The sequence below is a fragment of the Emydura macquarii genome, unplaced genomic scaffold, assembly GCF_026122565.2.
Source record: "Emydura macquarii macquarii isolate MOO-44397 ecotype Brisbane River unplaced genomic scaffold, CSIRO-AGI_Emac_v2 contig_968, whole genome shotgun sequence".
NCBI classification, from domain to species: Eukaryota; Metazoa; Chordata; order Testudines; family Chelidae; genus Emydura; species Emydura macquarii.
Genome location: NW_027131105.1, coordinates 16,674,732 through 16,688,237, shown reverse-complemented (window position 1 = coordinate 16,688,237; position 13,506 = coordinate 16,674,732). Strand labels below are relative to the sequence as shown.

At 42.0% G+C, this 13,506-nt stretch overlaps 1 protein-coding gene across 1 annotated transcript in view; it reads right to left on the bottom strand.

Moving 5' to 3' along the window:
• The window catches only part of CUNH3orf20 (chromosome unknown C3orf20 homolog), a 44,989-nt gene that overhangs the window by 15,845 nt on the left and 15,638 nt on the right, over window positions 1-13,506 (bottom strand). Inside the window, exons 8-11 of the mRNA XM_067544414.1 lie at window positions 10,926-11,049; window positions 9,316-9,613; window positions 7,858-8,170; window positions 5,844-5,960 (exon numbers count right to left, since the gene is read on the bottom strand). Of these exons, the coding sequence (XP_067400515.1) occupies window positions 5,844-5,960; window positions 7,858-8,170; window positions 9,316-9,613; window positions 10,926-11,049 (852 nt within the window). The remainder of the gene's footprint in view (window positions 1-5,843; window positions 5,961-7,857; window positions 8,171-9,315; window positions 9,614-10,925; window positions 11,050-13,506) is intronic.

Genomic DNA, 13,506 nt, shown 5'->3' with positions numbered 1-13,506 from the left:
AAGCACAATGATTAGGCAGGGGGAACAGCGTGCGGAAGGAAGATGTGAGGTCGGAGCAATAGGGAGGAGACAAGGAATAGTTGAATGTATGTAGGGTAGGACAAGAGGAGTGGGGTGAGCGTACAGAGAGTGGAAGGATGAGAGATCAGGATGGCGGGACACAGTCAGGATGCAGGGAGACACAGAAAGCCCAAGGGCAATTGTCAGTGGTGGGTAGCTGGTTACCACGGTCTCGCTCTATTTATTACATCTGTGTGAGGAAGAAAAGGGTTGCTTCCAAGCTGAAGCTCACAGACTGTCTCACAAGTGAATCTCTCTTCTGTTCAAATTGTGGTGTGTGGGCAGCTGGCCTGAGCTCTGAGTGCCAGCAGCTCCCTCTGGTGTCATCTGATGAATCTCTCTGAACTGCAAGGAGTGGCTACAGAGGGTGTAGAAAGACATTGAAAGCCAGTCCTGAGGTTAGGATTGCTAGCTACCAAACTTTCATATCGTCTCACAAAAGGAAAGCCAGGAGGGCTTTGTGTCTAGAAAACCAAATACATCCGGCATCTATCTACAGTATCTGGGAAATTAGCAGCTGTTTCTGAAACAAAGGTGCAGTATACCCATTTACTTGACAAACTTTCACGCGAAATGGCTGTGTTACTACCCCGCCTACGCATGCTTTACAATATTGGGTAGGGGTTTCCATGTCCATCCGAATGAAGCTAACGTGCCACTCAATGTCTCCTGAGATAGTTTTAGGTACATATCCTGATTTTTCCCTGTAGATCTACCCTCCATGTGAAAGGGATGAGGAAAGAGATGCAAGACATATGGGGGTTGGGAGTTGAAATATTTCCCTAGAGAAAGTTCTCATTTCAGGGTGGTCTCTCTGAAATGGAATGAGTCTCAGTCTGCCCAAGTATTTTGCATCTCCAGCTGTCATATTCATCAACCCCCTTAGTACAGGGGACTGCAGGCACTCAGGGAATGCAGTTGTGTTGAATGAATGAATGAATGGATGGAGCTTGTTCACTTGATGCTGGAACAACTCTGGCTAATTTAGCCTGTCCGAGGTGGCCACCTGCAAACTACAGATGGCTGAGCATTCAGCAGCCTGCCCACTAAAAGGATCAAGCTAACCAGAGTACTTCATGTCCCCCATGTATGATTTACATTGGCTGCCCATCGGATCCTACACAACGTTCAAGGACCTGTTGCTCATTTTCTAAGCCCTGGAAAGGGGAAGGACTATGTTATCTCAGGCACTGCCTCCTTTTCCACTTTTAATTGCAACAAGTGAGTTCTCCAGCAATGCTACGGATGATAGACCAGGCTCACAATCAAATGAAGCAACAGCAGGGCCTTGTGGTTGGAAGACCTGTGGTGAATAACCTCATTTCCACCAGGTATGAGGGTAAGCCCAACTCTTTGCCTCTTCAGATCACGCAGCAAAACTCATCTAGTCTGGCAGACATTCAATTAACAGCTGTGTTGAAGCAGCCCCAACAACAGTCTGGTAGCTTCAGCAGGGGATAGAATACCAGGGCTCCTGGCTTCTGTTCTTAGCTCCATCAGTGACATCGGGTCTGCTTCTGGCAGAGGGGACTTGGCAGGAAAAACAACTAACAGGAAGGTGGGTTTTTGGTTTTTTTTTTAAAAAAAAGCAAGATTGCTTAATTTATTTTATATGTTTTGGGACAGTTCCTCAGCAGGTGTAAAGCTGCATAGCTCCATTTAAATCAAAGAAGGCAATGGAGCCATACCAGTCGGGAATCTGACCCTATACCTCTACTTACTCATAAACCCCCTACAGGCTGATACTTCATTTCCCAGCCCGCCTGCAGGCAAAGCAGCAGGTCTGTAAAACGACTGCAGCTATTAGACTTTTAACAGCCCCTTCCAATTCTGTTGAGGCATCCCAGTCTGAGGAGGGTTTGTCAGGTCTTTTGGCGTGGCCACGCTCATTTACTGACTCCTGACAGGACTGCAGGCCTGACAGGTGTGCTGGCTATTCACAAACAAACTCCAGCACATAGTTTATTCAGGAAGTCTTCAGTGTAAGTATTCTTCTAAGTGTGATAAATCACCCTAGATAATCGGTCACCTAAGCCACAGACATTTCAAGATGGCCGCCTGAGCACTCCTATAATGAACCTTCATGCAAAGGCATATCCACAGCGTCCGCAGGCAACCTCCCGTGGAACCTGTGCTTTGGGCACTTACTGACTGCTTTTGCTTTGCACAAACATTCTGGCTCAGTGACGGGAGCGGGTCTGTGGGAAAGGGCTCTGCAAGATGTGAAAGGGAACTTGATTTAGATGTCACCAAATTACCTACAGAAAACTCAGAGCAGCGCTTGCCCAGATCTGCTCTGATTTATACTTCTTTGCTGAGGGAGAGGAATAGGTGTGCGGGGCTAGGCTGGAGAATTCTTCAAGTGATTAGTGAACTATTAAGCTCAGTGCTGATTAAACTGGGGGGTACAAGCAGTGCATAATTTGGGTCAGAACTTGCTAGGCCTGAGCCCCAGCACCTGTAGGCTTGGCAGTTCATAGCCCTTACACCTCTGAGCTTGTTGCATCAGTTATGAAAGTAAAAAAATTGCTTGAGCCCTGGCATTACAAATTAAACGCTGGGTACAAGGGTCAGGCGGCTTACCCTCAAGGAGGAGGAAGAAGATGTCAGGCAAGATCTGCATCTCAGAACCAAACTCATTATTGCTTTTAATAATGCAGCAGAAAGATGGAAACTGAAAACATCACAAGAGACAAATTAGGTGGGTCCCATCACATTAGTACCCATTAGAGCACATGTCCACAAGCGGACTTGTGCAAGAGGTTCAGTAAGGTAAAGCTCCATTAGCAGTCGATAAGAGTCAGTTTCTCTCTGTAACAGTCACGGAAGAGGAAAGGGAATCAGGAAGGGTCAGTTAGAGTGGAATGGCCAACTTCAACGGTTCAAACACTCCTAGATAAAGAACTCCTCCCTGGGTGAGAGCCTCATAATTTTGCTTTCTACTCCAGCTCTCTATATTAGCTCAGCTCAGTTATTCAGCACAGCACACGACACTCACCAATGCAGTTGCTGTCAAGAGGCATTTACACATTTTCAAATGGTGGCATTTGTCCAGGAAGGAATCACAACACGCAGCCCAGCTGAGCAGACCAATTGACCTTTCCTAGACACTCCTCTCCCCTTTCCTGCCACCACCCACACAGGGCTTTTTAAATCCTCCAGAGGGATTTGGTGCATTTCATGGGGTCAGATACTGGCATGTGTGGGATCTGTTTACTGCTGGCCACAAAGATAAAAAATTCTGGGGCAGGGACAAGGGTGTGGGAGCTGGACTTAAGAGTATGATGAGAATTGGTGCAATGTGCCACATGGATGGGAGATTAAACAGGCATAACATGAGCTTTTGCACATCTGCCTACTAAAGCACAATCGGTATAACTGGCACTTACTCAGCAGCTGCCATTCCAGGTTATCAAAGCACTTTACACAATGGCAAATTAATATCATCATGCCCATTTTACAGCTGGAGAAACTGAAGCACAGAGCGGTTAAGTGACTTGGCCAAAGACATACAGTGAATCAGTAGCAAAGCTGGAATGAGAATCCAGGTTGCCTGACTTTCATGCTGCTTTCTTGATTTGGATCAATTTTTCTATATTTGTCTCCCCCAACCATCCCTATTTTTCTTTTCAGAATTGCAGTCCTCACCTCTCTTGTGCTTTAAAATTACTCATGTCAGACAATTATCAGAACCTTATTTGAAAAACTACACTTCAACAAATCTGTCATTAAAATGTCACCCTTCATCTAGGTCCTTTCTATGGAAAAGCTTTAGCAATAAGTTCTTGGTTACACAAATCAAAGTCCTTTCAAGTAAAACCACTTTATGAACTTCACACGCTTTTGCAATGACCTCTGTTTTGACCATAGAATCGTATTTGCCTGTACATCAAAGCTGTATGTTAACAATAAGATGAATTGTGTTGAGGAGGTCAGCCAATGGATTCTGGTTGTTAAAGGGAATGAATAAGAGACTTCTAACCATTCTAATCCCTGGTTCTGTCAGTCCAATGAGACAAGAGTGTTACACTTCCATAGTCAAAGATTTACAAGGCTGTAAAAGAGCCATTCTGGAACACAGTAGGGCATTCATTAAAAGACTCTGCCTCTTATACAACCTTTATCTGACTTGGCGTCTCTTTCAATTAACCCAAATAAAAACATCTCACTGTGTAAGCCAGGACTCCCAAGAAGGGAACTGTACTTCCCTGGCCTTTCCTAAAGCAGTGGAATTTCTAGCCATTCAAAATCGCGGTATTTCTTCTGTACCAAATGTGGGATTTAGGAAAGTGGGTTCTAGTCCCAGCTCTGTTGCAGATCTGATGTGCAATATGGGCAAAGCCCTTCATTTCTTCCTGCCTCCATTTCTCAATCTGCAAAATGGAGATGGGGCTTATTTCACATGGCAGCTTGAGAGACTAGATTAATTGTAAATGGTGTGGTCTTTGTATAGAAAATGCCATATAACAGCAGTGACTGGGTGAGGACAGGGTTTTGGCTGGATATTAGCGAGGGCTGGTGAAATTATTCACGGTCATCAGCTGATTAGGAATAACCAACATACTAACATTTATGGAGCAGAACAGCTGAAGAGTCTACACTAACAGAAATTCACTGAGTGCTTAAATATTGAAGGCAAAGTCCTGAAGTCCTTATCCTGAAGTGAACAGGAGATTTGACCCATGGGGATTCTCTAAAATATTTCATGAATACTTATTTATTTTGTGATGTAGCCGTTACTATTAGTTTTGAGAGACTATGTCTATTATTTGTAGGGCGCTTTAGGATGCTTCAGGGTTAATTTTATAATTATAAGTGAGTGCTCTTTATGGTTATTTATTTAACTTTACATGTGTGCTTAAGTGTTAAGGGTGTCAACCCCAGTGTCCTAGCCAAACTCCAATGTGGGTAACATTCTGCTACCCTAAACTGCTACTGTACTTTCATCCAGATATGTTATTCTTCAGTTCCTGTCTTAAAGGGTTCAGTAATCTCGCTGTGCTATATAGTTTTTCTCTGATGCACATCACACAGAAATGGCTACATATCAAGGAGGGGTAAAGTGAGTCCTGGTAGAGACTGTATATCACTCTAAGTTTGTGCTCAGACAGCCTTCCGGACAAAAGCTGCTAGATGAAGCTGAACTGCTCCTGCATTGGTAAAAACAACATAAAGAAGGCGTCTGCAGTCAAACAGGAAGGTGACAGGTGACCAAACAGAAAAGCTGTAGACACTCCCCTGTCACACATTCACCTCCTGATTCGTTAATGCATGTGCATAATGAAAGAAGACAAGAGGTGCACTGGAAGAACACATAGAGGGGGGCCTTTGGTTCCTGTTAGAGACGTTGGATTCAGCCATTTTCAAATTTGGGGGAAATTCATGGCTTGGGCCCCGCTTTATAAAGGTGGATTGGAACTGTGTGACTTGAGATCTGAAGCCACCCAAATGTGGGGAAGTTTGGATCAGGATCTATATTGAAATATTGCAGCTTTGGCCCATCTCTATTTTTGGCAAGGAAACGTCCCTCTTGCCTTAAACCCCACCCTTCCTAGGGTTAATATGATTCATCGCCAACAAACAGATGTTTTAACGAGTCAGTGACTCTCCTTCAGCTCATGCTGGTACTCAGCCTCCTTCACAAGGGAGCTGGCTGGCAGGCTGCACTTTGTCTAATGTAGTCACCCATGAGTACAATACAGCGTAAAGACACAGCATTCTGACTGAGTGACTGAGCCAAAGGTTCAGGGTCCTTCCCATAGGCCAAACTTTCAGAGACTTACCAGCACCATTCCTGGAGTGACAGCATGCTTCCGCACAAGCAGAGGTGGCAGAGGTGGCTTTCGTCTCCCGACACTGTCCATGTCATACCTCAGCAAGCGGTAAGGGTCATGCCTGCACTAGAAGTGGACAAACACCTTCATTCTTTCCGGGCGACAGATGGGTAGCCACATTGCTGAATGCACTAATGGAAGGTGCCCGTACTACAGTGAAGAGGGCAGTATAAAAGCTTGAATAGAATAAAATAGGTCTTTGGGAACTCTAGTGGGGTTTCAGCTAAAGAAATAAAGCCCTAGTGTCGGTTGTCATTGTAAAACAGACAGCATTAGAATAATTGAAATTAACAAAGGAGAAGAATTTAAGTGATTTTGTCAGCCCTTCCCACCGATGAAAAGGTATTACTCCCTACTAGTGTTTGTGAAGGATGTATCCAGTCTAATTTTAGATGACTCAAGTGACGTGACGCTATTTAACAGGGTTCACCAAAATATGTTATCTGTGAAGGCTTAGATAGAACTGAGTTGCTGTACCACATTTGTTGGAGCAGCAGAGGTTGAAATGTCTATTTTAGAGTTTTCTGCTGCTACACATCACCATAGTATCGGAGTGCCTTCCATGTAAAATCGATAGCAACACTCAAAGTCCCTCCTCAACCTCAAGGAGTCTCTGGCACTTCTCCCTTTCCAAGGTTAAAACTCTGCTTGAGGTAGGGTTTTGATTTTTTTTTTTGAGGTGTCGGAGGAGTGGCTTAGGAGTACAGTGTTATGAAATGACAGTATAATTATTCTGCCACATTTGGGGCCTGATTCAAAGTTGTTTTGGATCAGGCTCTTAAAGGTGTATCATTTAGGAAGCCTTAGTGGTATACGAAATGCTCTTTGATTGTATTATTTATTTCTTCTCATTGAATGTGACACGTTGCCAGATAAACTAAAAAATGCTGGGAGTCTCAGACTTGACACAGAATCCTGTATACACAGGACTCTAACCCCTCATGTCATCACATCTGGAATTCAGGCCAACATTTAAACACTCCCTTTAAATCATAGATCTGTGTATAAAAATGACTGGAAATTTGGCTTTATTATTAATCCAGTCTGGAGTGCGCACTAGTGACTTTCATCATAAAGTGTTAACTCAGTAATTATTCTGCTATTCTATTTTGCATAGAACCTATCTTCTTAATATGTGTAATACGGATGTAGCAACATCCTCAATATTTGAATTGGACTGAAGACACTGAGGTACAGTTTGAGTTTCTCTCTTTAAGGGCTGTTTTTCTTATAGCCATATAATTGCACATGCAGCTGTTTCTGAGACATCAATAGTGACCCCTAGTGAGAGGTAAGATAATTAATTGCTCTTGCAGTTGTTTCTATTAGAACAATAGCATACCCTGGTGGCGAGTTTGCAAAACATGGGTACAGCCATTATACAGCTTTCTTTTAATAGTAGCAATCAGAATGAAATCTTGTGTTGGTTAGACATCTCTTCCACTTGGTCTGTGCATATTATCACATCAGCGACATTCTGCATCTCAATGGTAAGCAAAATGCTTCCTATTTATCATTTCAAGGGAAAATGTCAAGTAGTTTGGGGCCAATTTTATAACCTAACAGTAACTTAGTGAACATGGAGACTGAACTCCCCCCTCAGCACTAGTAAAAGTGCGCTCCCACCCCAGATCATGGTTGGAGCACATTAGTGGACAGCATGAGAAAGCCTGAACTGCTGCTACGTGTGTTGTAACTGCTCCATGAAGAGTGCTTTCATTTCTGATTCATACATTCCAAGGCCAGAAGGAGCTGCTGTGACCATCTAGTCTGACCTCCTTTATAACACAGACCATAGAACCTCCCCCAAATAATCTCCAGGACTGTCAGTCTAACACCATTCCCTAGAATTAAACTCACTGCATTTTATGGTTTTTTTAAAAGCGCTAGACAGTCCCTCTTTGCTCTGGGTCACCTATGTGCATTTCGTGTCCTGCAGTCCTTAACTCCAACCACAATTTACCTGAACACAAGGGGATGGACGGCCATGCTGTTTTTCCATGTACAGGCTTTGTAACATCCACTCCAAGAAAGGAGAATAGGAAGGATTTTGGGATGACAGGACAAAGAACACCAGGATCTGATCGGACTTTCTGGGTGCTGAGATAAATTTGTCGAACTCCAAGTCGGTGACAAATGGAATTTTCACGATGCACTTGCAGCCCAGACCAGTGTCCTGCTTGGACATCAGCCTCCGCAACACAACTGGGCAGTCAGCAGTGGAGGATGTCCAGGTGCTGGAAGGGCACGTTTCTCCAGCTGAGAGAGCTCTAACTCTGCAAGGCATATGAAGTTCAGTTTAGTTAGATACAGATCAGAAGTACATAACAGACAGTAGATATTTATGTAATCTCCTGTAATCCAAGAAAATAGTTAAATACAGGTCATTTTGTTACCAGGATTTGAGGCAGAGGCTCTAGTATGTCTGAGACATAGAAATCTGCCCCTTTAAAAAGTCAAGAGTGGGCTTGCATGTAAAACAGAGATGGGCTTAAAAAAAGAAAAACACTTTCACTTGAACCTCCCAAATTTTGCAGAAGGCTTTGAACCTGCATCCAGACCCTCATTTTGCAACTTGGGACCATCTCAACTTAAAATGCACCATATTCCCTAACATCAAAGAAGAGTGACCTTTTAAGAGACAGAAGATGCAAAACCTCTCCCACTACCAGCTGTGTTCATTCAGAAATGTGTGACAGAGTAGAAGAGTCCTTCAACAGGTGCAGACAAACTCTCAGAAACTAATACTAGGGCCTAAAGCCAGAATGAACTGGTTCACTAAGGCTGGATCCTACCATCTTAGAAGGCAGTGATGAAGCTCCCATTGACACTAATGATGTAGGATCAGGGTCTACCTACCCCAGTACCCTTCTGATGGCCCTTCATCAGTTCTTGCAGAACCTAAGCTTCAACTTACAGAAACATTCAATTTCTGGTGCTTATGGTGGTGAACATCTTCTGACTCATCAAACAAACTGGGCGACTGTTGTTAAATGCTCTCTGTGTGACATGATCATAAAACTCTGTTCGGTCTCCCTGTGTATGGGGATTTATAGTAACTTGGGGGATTTCATCTACTCACTGAGGAATAAATGCACTACGTAGCTAGGAACTCTAGAGGGAACTTCATCAGGAATAATGGAGCAGGTTGAAAAAGAAGGCAAAATGGTGCCATTACATTACGTAAAGGGCAGCTCCTCAGCTAGTGTATGTCAGCTGAGTTCCATTGAACCCAGTAGAGCTGATGAACACCAACTAAGGATCTGGTGCAAAGAATTCTGTTTAATCCTGCCAGCTGCCTGCTTACCTCATTCACCACACAACCATTTGCTCTATGATAAAAATAAACCGTGAACCCAAATTTTCAGTGACACTGCATCCTTTACCCCAGCAGGGGGAGTGCATGCATCTCCAAGCAAACCTTGGTGCAGGCTTTGGTTGGGTCACAGTATCCAGGTGACTGGAAGGTCTTCTTTGATCCACAGATCTGCTAGAAGGCTTGGGAGGAATCCTTTGATCCACAGATCTGCTAGAAGGCTTGGGAGGAATCCTTTGATCAAGGGGACTGCTAGGGGGTTTTTTAGGCCTTTTTGTTTCTGAAACTATTGGAGCTCGTTCGTCTTTCACTCTTTTAGCCCAGGCCTGAGATGACGGTTCCATCCTTTTATATTTGACATGCTTTGCTCCTTCTAGGATTGGATATTCTATAGGAAATATACCTGCCAAACAAAAAACAACACTTAAGGATGTGCTTGTTAGAGAATTTTCTTTTGTTCAGGTTGAAGGGGGTGGGTTGTGCTTTTGGTTTGAAAGGCCCCAAGTTCTGTCCCTGCAGATGCCAATGGAATTCCAAGAAACCACACTGATTGTTTAGCTATTGAAAGCTAAGCAGCCATGAAAGCATTATGCCTGCACTCCTCTCTCTGACAGGTTGTGCATGATTGGCCTTGTCCTGGTTGCACGTACTGGCTGCACTTTTTAAAATCAGTGCACATTGTTCGCTCACCCCTGAGTTTCATGATAGTTTTGTGAAGCTAACACAGGATATGTTCACTTGGGACAAGAAGAGAACTTGAACCAGGTCCCCAGAGGTGAATGGAACAATGAGTAACTCGTTGATTCATGTATCTTGCCAAGTGCATGTAGGTGTTTTGGTGTTACTCAGAAAATTGTAATAAAACTATACAAGTTAGAGGTGGACAACTAGGTCTTCTAGTAAACATATCCATTAATATTTCAGAATATTCATTAATATTCATTAATATTTCAGAATTAAATGACTTCAATTAAATTAAATTAAATGACTTCAAATATTTTACTCACAATAATGTCAGCGCTAGTGCTGGGTGAAATTTTTTGGATGAAAAAAATGTATTCCTTGAAAAAGTCAGTGTCAGCTGAACATATTCATAAATTCTGATCAAATTCGATGTATAGTTTCGGCCCCAAAAAAGAAAAGATGTTAAAAAAAAAAAAAGTCAAAAATGTTTGATGTTACATTTTGAAAATGTAACTTTTAGTTTTGAAACAACATTTGGTTTAAGAAATTTAACAGATTAAAAAAGGATAAACACACCCAAAAACAAAACAAAACAAAAAAACAAAAAAACCCAGAAAAAAATTCATTTCAGGTCAAACAAAACTTTTTATTTGACCCAAAACAAGATTTTTTCAGGTTGTGTTTCAGGAAAAAAAGACCTCAAAATAGTTCCATTTTGGGTTGATCCAAGACACATTATTTTTTGATTTTTTTGGTTGAACCACTGAACCAAAAATCAATTATTTGCTCAGCTTTATTCAGTACACACATTATTCTTTCCCTTCAGCTCTGTCCTTCGAGCCATCTCTTCGAGAAAGCCTTTCTGTAATTCTCTCTCTCAACCTCTTCACTACTTTGACCTTGCATTATCATCCTTGCATTAAATGTGTCTGAGCTCAACTGTAAGTCCCTTGGGGAAGACACCAGATCTTCTTTTTATACATACGTATAACACTGATCACTTTGTTGGCACTCAGCTAAAAATACTATACCTGAAGCCATCAGAATGGCATTTATAAATTGTTTGACTGTCTTCTGAAATCGTTTCTTAATCTCTTCCAAGGCTCTCTCCAGTTTTTGCTCCTTCTCCTCACTGTCATTGTTTTTTGCAAATATCTTTAAAGAATAAAAGGAGAAATCCAACCATTGTTAGTTAAGATTAGAATCAAGTTTCCAGCACTGCAAACTTTGAAGGACACTGTGACAGAGGGGCGGCTGGTGCAATCCTGTTAGAGACCTGGTAAGTTGATAATAGTCTTACTTCTAGTCATGGTCCAAGGTCCTATGTTCAAGTCTCACAGAAGGAGTGGATCTTTTACCCTCTCAATTGGTAGCCCATCCCAGGATGAGGATGATGGGGCAATGCTTTCCCTCATTTTCTCTTTTAATTCCTATCCTGTGTTGATAATACTTCAGTATTAGGTAGCAGGAATATGATATTGGAGATAAATCACCTAATCACATTCTTCCTGTGTTATTCGTCTTTCCTTAGCTACCCAATGGGAAAGTGACATAAAAAATAAGTTAGCCAGATAATCAACCTTCCTTTTTTCTTCCATGCCTTTGCATCTTGAAACCCTAAGGATGGAAATGCCTTAAAATTCTCACAACTCTAAAAAATAAACTAATTTTTTTATTCAGTTTTATTTTAGGGCCATGAACAGCTAGAGGAAAATGCAGTTTGAATGGGTACTCTCTCCTGCAGATTGGTTGAGAATGGTAGAAGGACTTTTTTGCACACAAGTGCAGACAGATAACTGATTACCATTAGCAGTAGTTCTCAAACTATGGTCTCAGTCCCAGAACCAAAAATAGTCCACAAAAGGAAACTTTCTGTGATGCAAGTGCTGGGAGTCTGAAAGGAGAGAGAGATCCATAAGAAGGTCTCTCTCTTATGAAGTGATGGAGGATTAAAAAATGTTAGATGTCAACAGGGCCTGATGAAATACATCCTAGAATACTTAAGGAACTGGCTGAAGAAATGTTTGAGCCAACAGTGATTATCTTTCAAAACTCGTGGAGGACGGGAGAGATTCCAGAGGACTGAAAAAGGGTGAATACAGTAATTATCTATAAAAGGGGGAATAAGAATAACCCAGGGAACTATTGAAAAGTCAGCTTAACTTCAGTACTTGAAAAAATAATGGAGCAAATAAACAATCAATTTGCAAGCACCTAGAAGAAAACAAGGTGATAAGTAACAGTCAGCATGGATTTGTCAGGAGCAAATCGTATCAGACCAATCTAATATCCTTCTTTGACAGGGTAACAAGCCTTTTGGATAGAGAGGAAGTAGTAGATCTAAACTTCAGTAAGGCTTTTGATATGATCTTACATGACCTTCTCATAAACAAACTAGAGAAACATAGCTTAGATGAACCTAATATAAAGTGGGTGCACAACTGGCTGGGAAAAATACTCAGGGCATAGTTATCAATGGTTACAATCAAGTGGAAGGGCATATTGAGTGGGGTCCTACAGAGATCTGTCAGGGATCTGGTTCTATTCAATAGCTTCTTAAATGATTTGGATAATGGCATAGAGAGTACACTTATACATTTTGTGAATGATACCAAGCTGGGAGGAGTTGCAAATGCTTTGGAGGACAGGATTAGAATTCAAAATGAGCTTGACAAACTGGAGAAATGGTCTGAAATAAATAGGATGAAATTCAATAAGGACAAATGCAAAGTGCTATGCTTAGGAAGGAATAATCAGTTGCACAAATATAAAAAGGGAATTGACTGCCTAGGAAGGAGTAGTGCAGAAAAGGATCTGGGGAGTTACAGCTGGTCAGAAACTAAGTACAGTCAGTGATGTAATACTGTTGCAGAAAAAGTGATCATCATTCTGAGATGTATCAGCAGGAGTGTTGTAAGCAAGACATGAGAAGTAATTCTTCCATTGTACTCGGCACTGATAAATCCTCAGCTGTGGTATTGTGTCTAGTTCTGGGCACCACACTTCAGGAGAGATGTGGAAAGAATTGGAGAAAATCTAGGGGAGAGCAACAAAAATGATCGAAGGTCTAGAAAACATGACCTATGAGGAAAGACTGAAAAAATTGGGTTTGTTTAGTCTGGAAAAGAGAAAGCTGAAGGGGAACATGATACAGTCTTCATTCATAAAGGGTTGTTATAAAAAGGAAGGGGATAAATTGTTTTCCTTAACTACTGAGGACAGGACAAGAAGTAAGGCGCTTAAATTGCAGCAATGGAAATTTAGGTTGGACGTTAGGAAGCATTTCCTAACTGTAAGGATACTTAAGCACCGGAACAACATACTGAGGGAGGTTGTGGAATCGCTGTCACTGGAGGTTTTTAAGAATGGGTTAGATAAATACCTATCAGGGATGGTCTGCATAATACTTAGTGCTGCTTCAGTGCAGGGGACTGGACTAGATGACCTATTGAAATCCCTTCCATTCTATTTCCATTTTCATTCTATGAAATGAAAAGCCAAAGCCAGCATCAGATTTCAGTGTTACGCAGTGTCATGAGGCTATGAAGGCTCCTCCTGACTGCTGCTGTTCTCTATCTTGGAATTGAGAAGGCCCTGATTTACCACTTCACA